Source organism: Primulina tabacum, chromosome 1 (assembly GCF_025594145.1).
Source record: "Primulina tabacum isolate GXHZ01 chromosome 1, ASM2559414v2, whole genome shotgun sequence".
In the NCBI taxonomy this organism is placed as follows: Eukaryota; Viridiplantae; Streptophyta; class Magnoliopsida; order Lamiales; family Gesneriaceae; genus Primulina; species Primulina tabacum.
Window position 1 is genome coordinate 50759815 of NC_134550.1, and position 7716 is coordinate 50767530.

Genomic DNA, 7716 nt, shown 5'->3' on the forward strand with positions numbered 1-7716 from the left:
GTTGGATTTTTCACGATTCGTTGCACCATTGGACATTTGATTGAAGAAGCTGCAGCAATTTAGTCCCTGAATATGCTCGCTCCATCCGCCACTTCCTCCGCCGCCGTTTCACTTCCCTCCTCCCCTCTCACCCAGTTCAGCTTCCGCAAAATCATTAAACCCTTCAATACAATCTACCCTACATACCAATTCCAAAAGAAGCCATCAAACTTGGTCCTCGCAAAACCCAACACCACCAGCAGTTTCCACTTCACTTCCGATGCAGAAAACCCCGCTTTTACCGAAGATTATCGATGGGATTTGGAAAACGAAGGTATCGAAGAAGGTGATGACGAGGGCTGCTCGTGGGAAGGTGCGGTTATGTACAGAAGGAACGCGGCCGTCTCGCACTTGGAGTACTGTACTACTCTGGAGAGGTTGGGTTTGGGGAAGATTTCTTCTGAGGTTTCGAAAGCTCGGGCTTCGGAAATGGGGTTGAGGGTGGTGAATTCTGTCAAGGATTATCCGAATGGGACGCCGGTGTTGGTCTCTGTTGATGTTAATAGGAAGAAGCAGAAGTTGAGGCTGGATGGGATTGTTAGGACTGTCATTTCTCTCCCTTGCAACAGGTATTCATACGTCTTAAGAAAATTTAGCTAGCCCAAGACTGAGACTCGCAGTTTTGATTCATAGTAGTTTTAGTTTAAGTTGAGATGTGATGCATAGAAGTAGGAAATTTGGATTTTCTATGTTGAAATTATTATTACTTGAAGAAAAAGTATTGATTTTGTGGTTCTTTAGTTTTTGTCAAGTATGCTTTGATACTGATCACACTCTTTTTCTCTCCTATCCGCGGTGAAATGGTAGAATCATAATTTGTATTTGGAAGAACATTTATGTAGGAAATTATCCTCGATTTTGGAGAATTGCACAATTTTAGATGTAAACTCCATATCTTTTGGAATTTATGAATCAAATGTCACACTTTGAACTACTGGTCATTCAAAAATATGATGCAAAAGGAATGCTGGTCTCATTTGTGTTTGAATGCCAAATGCATTTTATTAGATGGTGGCTGGTGGCACTGGAGTTATTTGTTTTGCCATATCTGTCTAGTTCTTATTCATTTTACTTCCTTTTGCTTTTGTCCATAAAGTTTATGTTATTCCTTTAGAAAGGATGTTCAATCACCTGGCAGTGGGGGCATCAACTTAGCATGCATAAGCAATTCTTTGTCCATGAGTTGTGCAGTATTGATTGGGGGCTTCCTCCCGTGTTTTACTGACTCAAAGAGTAGCATGTATTGTCGTCCACTAGATGAATCTCTTGTTCTGGAACTGGTGTGAACTGTAAATACCCAAACTCCATATGGCACCTTCGAAGGCCTGGATTGTCTTACCTAGTCATCTAAATTATATACCCCCTATTATTTGATGAATCAGCTTCTCTTACATCACCGTTACTTCTTATATAGCTCGAACTTCAGTCAGCTCACTAAGACGTGTTAATTGGATAATTGCTCTCGCTTCTGATCGTTTTGTAATTTTTCTAAAAAGTGTTCTTTATTTTGTTTTTTTTATTGTATAATCATATGTTCCAATGCTGCAGGTGTGGGGAGCCTGCTGCTCAGAGTGTTTACTCCGACTTCTCGCTTTTACTATGTGAAGAACCCATCCAAGAACCCGAGACCATAAACATAGGCACAATCTTTGCAGAAGACAAATTCAGAACTCTCATAACAAGTGAGGAAGCAGAAGATGATGATTCATTGATCGACTTAGATGATCAGCTATATTTCCCTCTAGACCGAAAAATCATCGACATTTCAAAGAACTTACGAGACCTTATACATGTAGAGATCACCATTAGTGCACTCTGTGACCCAAGTTGCAAGGGTGCATGTCTCAGGTGCGGTACAAATCTCAACATCAGTAGCTGTTCGTGTAAGACACAGCAGGTGGGTGAAAAGGGATATGGACCCCTAGGAGACTTGAGGGAAAAAATGCAGAAAAAATGATGTACTTTCTTCAGGCTACAGGGAAGATGATAAAATTTCTTCTATTATATATACCCGTGGTAATACCCGTTAGAATTTAATTTCCCTTTTCTCGCTTACTTCATGGGCGGATGTGAGTTAAACCTCAATGTTAGATGTGGAATCACATAGTTATTTAAAGTCCATGGTGTGCTAAGACGCTGACATGAGTATCGGCGAACCTAGACACAAACCGGGGGAGGCATCTGATTGAAGCGAAACAATGATCCATCGAGTCTAACTTGTTTCCACGTAAACTTTTATGTAGTTAAACTAAATCAAACTAGTTAAATAAATTTGAATTGTACCTGGCATTGAGTTTTATTTTATTGTGTTCTCAGACAAGATTTAAATTCCCTGGACTTTTATTAACCGTAGTATGCTGCATTCTCCATGAATTTTGAAGATATTAAGAGTAACTTGACAGGGTTTTAGGCGACAAAGGGACTCGATGCAAGTGCAATTCCTCGATTGACCTTTTGTCTTTCAGAGCCATTTCCACAAAATAAAGGGTGGCGACATAACGATCAAGAACTTTAGTTGATGATGGTTCGGATCGTTTTTAAATTTAAACAAGCCAAAAAAAAAAAAACACAGAACGATCAAGAACTTGGTGGTATGAGTGAGTGATGAATCCCAATGAACGTATAACCAAGAACTAAAGGTGTAAAGCAAGTAAACAACAGCAAGACACATAGTACTGGTTCAGGATCAATCGATCCTACTCCAGTCGACCATGGGGTCGTTCATATCCCACGCAAGCAGAATAAGAACGAAATCAATAAGCCGCCACTCAAGAATCATCTCAAACTCCTAACCCTCTCAGAATGCATGCAAGAGAATATCGAAGACTCTTCCTTTTGCGTCTTCTATCCACTTATATATGCATGCAGTAGATAGTTTCCCTCTGGTTGTTCAGATTAGACTCGTCCACTTGAGTCTTAATTCCCTGCTTCGATCTTCTTGTTTCATCAAAATATCTAATTTAAAAAGGTATAAGTTTAAAATTGATCATCCAAAACAAGCCAAAACGAAATTCTTTTTTTTTTTTTTTTTTGGTTTTTAATTAGGAATAGTTTGGTTTGATTTGATATTTAACAAAACTGATGGTTGGGATTTTTGATACAACTCGAACCAATCAGATTTTGTTCATCCTTAATGAGATACTAGCGAACAACGCACACACAACGCGTACGTAAAATAATGATCATTATGTATGTGAATCATGATCATGATCATTAATAGATCGATCCTGATTCATAAAATTTTGTTATAGTTTTTAATTATTATTTGGATATAGATAATATAAATATATTCAATATGTGATTTATAGAGATGATAGGTGAAAAGTAGATTATATACTGTATTTAGGAGTAAATTATATAAAAAATATTACTTATCTAAATGAGTAGATATTATCGTAAAAACTAATTTGTGTCACAATATCAGACCACTAAGAGCCTTAACCTTTATATACAGTAAGTATACACAACAAAAGCCAAGAACTTGATGTTCTACAAATTAAGAACACATGTTAATGTAGCATGTTGTACCGTACAATTTTAGCAAATGAATCACTTTTTTTAAAAATACAATTTCGTAGAAGGTTATTGTCCAAAAATACTAAATTCTTCTGATATAATACATGTTTTTTTTATAACAAAAATAACTTCAGACCAAACAGTTTTTTTCAAAAAAAAAAAAAAAAAAAACAACAAAAAAACAACAAAAAAACATTGAGGTTGATAGGAGGACTGGTGAACTCCATTTATTTCACTAATAATTTAGTAAAAAAAGGGCGATGCTCGTAATAATCTATCCTTGTTGATAACTTTTTTTTTTCCCAAAATCAAATTCAATGTACTTTGTATTTGAAATTGTATCATCATGAAAAACTACAATTTCATCGTTATTTTATCGTCATGAGCAACAACATGCATCAATATATCATCACCGTAATACAACAACGAAGACGATAACAAAAAATAATAATAATAATCATCGTCGTCATCATTATTTGATAGACTTTAACAAAAGAAAGTAATATTGAAATTACCATATTGAATAAAAACTTTATTAAAAGATTTGGAATTTGTTATATTGAATAAAATTTTATTGAAAATAAAATAATAATACTCAATTACTATTTATTAAGAACATAGTGTTTTTTTCTTTTGTATAGTTTACCATGTAGCATTCTAGCTAGACGGGTTTTTTTAAAAAAATAATGTAAATTTTTTTTTTTCAAAATTAATGTAAATAAAAAAATGTTTGCAGAAACACGGCAAACCGTGCTTACGAAGCACGGACGCTGCTTGTAAGCACAGATTGAGTTCCACGTTAGCATTTTAGCGACGGTTTTCAAAATCCGTCGCTATTAGCGACGGTTTTATAACCGTCGGCAATAGCGACGGTTATAAAACCGTTTAATCGCACGTTAATGTCCATACATGATATTTTTTAAAATATTTTAGTATTAACAGCGCACATAAACATGCACGTCGTTAATAACACTACTAACGGCGTGTCTTTATTGTGCGCTACGAAAATTGCATATGTTATTAAGAGCACACATAAATACATGCTGCAGATATTACTATCCGCAGCGTGCTATTAACCGACTTAATAAATATATTAAATATATTAATTTAAATTATGTGCACTGTTAATTGTAAAATATTTTTAAAAACCTTATATAGCGACGGTGTATTATTAATGACGTGCATGTTTATGTGCGCTGTTAATTGTAAAATATTTTTAAAAACCTTATATAGCGACGGTTTTAACAAAACCATCAGCAAATTTTGAATTGACGAAGGTCTTTAAAACAGTTGCTATTCCCGACGGTTGTTAAACTGTCGCTATTTATATGTGCTGTTAATAACATATGCAGTTTTCGTTTGCTGTGCATTAAAAGCACGCAGCGGATAGTAATATCTGTAGCATATATTTATGTGTACGGTTAATAACAATGCAATTTTCGCAGCGCACAATAAAAACACGTCGTTAATAGTATTATTAACGATGTGCATGTTTATGTGTGCTGTTAATAGTAAAATATTTTAAAAAATATCATGTCTGGACATTAACGTGCGATTAAACGGTTTTGTTATATAGCGACAGTTTTAATAAAACGTCGCAATTGTTAATCGGCGACGGTTTCAAAAAACCGTCGCTATTGCCGACGGTGTTTATATAGCGACGGTTATAAAACCATCGCTAATAGCGACGGATTGTGAAAACCGTCGCTCAAAAGCCAACGTGGAACTCAATTCAGTGCTTACAAAGCACGGACGCTGCTCCACATAAGCAGCGTCCGTGCTTCGTAAGCACGGTTTGCCGTATTTCTGCAAACATTTTTTTTTTATATTAATTTTGAAAAAAAAAAAATTTTTACATTATTTTTAAAAAAAACCCAGCTAGACGAGATAATCAATATCCACGACTCACTAGCTATCTGTGGAGCGGTTCTTTCTCAACAGTTCCCTCGCTTTTCTAGCTCTTCACTTCACCGTTCCTAACACAGAAAGATCGGATCAAATTCCATTTTCCGTCTTGACCAAACCCTTCAAACTAATGACCATTCCGTAAGATTCTCAGATCTCTTCACACCACATAAAATGGGTTTTATTATCATTCTTTTTTCTTTGTAGTTTTTTTGTAAAAAGTACTTTCTTGTACAGGGCTATCAATGAAGTTTGTAATGTGATCATTTGGGTGTTCGACTTCTGATATTTGGTCATTGTTAACGTAGGTGAAAACTAATGGCTCATGATATTGCTTCATGGCACTATTCATGCTACGGTCTATGAAGTGGATAAACTGCAAAGTGGTGGTGGTGGAAATTTTTTCAGCAAGGTGCATGTTTCATGTCAAGCTCTATTTAAATGTTCTTTTTTTTTTAAAAAAAAATTGAAGCTTTATTTCGTTCATTTGGGTTGGTTTTATTCTATTTAGCCGATGATGATGTTTTTATGCATCTGAATTTAGTTGAATGAGATTTAATGCGGTTGAATGAATTTTGCCAGCGTCCACGGCTTGTGGAAATTTTATCTGTGACTTGGGTGGTGCTCGTGACGATCGATTTTAGCTGTTTTATCCTTTGTGCTTGATGTTCCTTTCAATTATTTTTCTGGTCGCTGGTCTGTGAGTTAACTAAAATGAATAATTTGATCAAACTTTTTGAAGTTGGCGCAGTTTAACTTCCTTCCAAGCTGCTTTTAGTCATTGCTTAGGCTGATAAATGTTGTTTCTTCGATGGAGTTCGTCCTAACAAAACAAACGGAAGATTGTGTGGCTATGCGCAACTAGGATCCAAGACTTTGGAGATTGATTTCTTATATATCTTTGTTTGTGGTTCATAACAAGCTTGTAATTGTCGTCATAGAATGATTGTGTTTCCGCTGTCCTTCGAGTCTTCAAATCTGTTAGGTTGATATGGGTGATGTGTATTCGATGTTGTTGGATGAGTGATTGAAATTGTGGGGCCCTTATATCCTAATCGTTATTACAGTGTACTTTGATTAGGGTTAACTAATTACATCGGAAAACGAGTTTAAAATTTCTTTACAATGAGCCCAAAATATTTCTTCTATAATTTAAATACTAAAAATAGTATTTAGTTTCACATCATAAACATGCCCACACGTAATCAAAACCAATCATATACAAATAACTCATATCCTCGGGACATGCCCCGGTATATAAATACATATACATATATACTGGGAACAAAATATAAATCTCAACTCAAACTGTGACTCTCTCCAGAAGTACCCTCTCCGGTTTCCTGATATCGTGGAGTACCTGCCATTGTCCACACACAAAGACAACAACAGCTCCCCTTGGGGGTGAGCAAAACTCCGTATGGAACAACCATCATATATACCACAAGTATATAAACAATGATATATGGTATGCAATGCATGTATGTCGTGGAGGTATCAGGTCAAATGCCCATCCACTGAGCACATGTCAGAGTCAAACGAATCGCTATCAAATCAATGCTCGAGCTGGCACACCGGCCTCAATAAGGGATACTCGTATGATAGCGTCGACGAAGCGCCATCAAATCCCAAATCTCATATCAATCGTCGGGGCCACAAATGTCTATGTTTTAAGGGTCATATAATAACAAACATAGCATTGTGTTCACAAACCCCAGAATCCAATCAAATCATATCAGGGTATCCAAGGATCATAGCTCAACGTGTATGTCATGTATCGATGTATGCATCAAACGATGTGTGTTAACAAAACATTTATTTTATACATCGATGTTCCAATCACAATGTCATGTATGCCACATAAACTCCACAATTAAGGCATATAGACATGTATTCTCATTTCAATCAATCATACCAATCCAACATATATCATATAATACAGATACCTGTCGTATGTTATCTGGTCGCAACATACCTCAATTCTTCGTTCCAGTCGATGTAGCTTGAAGATATCGGTATAATACTTTATCTACATCAATAACATACTCATTCCAATCAATAACATAATCCAAAATCATTAATATGAGTTTCAAATATCATTTGAAATTTCAAAAATTCATATCAAATCCAAATCATATTATAATTCAATTTCGAATTCGAATATGAGTTTATTGTCGGTTATTCTACTACATACAGGAAATTCAACTTTAAATACATGCTATTCCAGCACTTTGATATTTAGAACTGCTGGAACCA

The 7716-nt window shown here is 35.5% G+C and overlaps 2 protein-coding genes across 2 annotated transcripts in view; both read left to right on the forward strand.

Annotated features, from left to right (window-relative positions):
- The first annotated feature begins 6 nt into the window (after nt 1-6).
- Nucleotides 7-2338, forward strand: LOC142546862 (large ribosomal RNA subunit accumulation protein YCED homolog 1, chloroplastic). Its single transcript, XM_075654825.1, has 2 exons — nt 7-608; nt 1588-2338. Exons 1-2 carry the CDS (start codon nt 73-75, stop codon nt 1994-1996), a joined length of 945 nt encoding a protein of 314 aa, XP_075510940.1. The 5' UTR covers nt 7-72; the 3' UTR covers nt 1997-2338.
- Nucleotides 2339-5461: 3123 nt separating this feature from the next.
- The window catches only part of LOC142546871 (phospholipase D alpha 1), a 5987-nt gene continuing 3732 nt past the window's right edge, over nt 5462-7716 (forward strand). The window contains exons 1-2 of the mRNA XM_075654835.1: nt 5462-5601; nt 5769-5872. Coding sequence (XP_075510950.1) covers nt 5786-5872 — 87 coding nt within the window. The 5' untranslated portion in view covers nt 5462-5601; nt 5769-5785. The remainder of the gene's footprint in view (nt 5602-5768; nt 5873-7716) is intronic.

Coding starts and splice junctions, on each gene's coding strand:
- LOC142546862 (XM_075654825.1), top strand. CDS start 73: ATGCTCGCTCCATCCGCCACTTCCTCCGCCGCCGTTTCACTTCCCTCC. Junction 609..1,587: donor ATTTCTCTCCCTTGCAACAG/GTATTCATACGT, acceptor CCAATGCTGCAG/GTGTGGGGAGCCTGCTGCTC.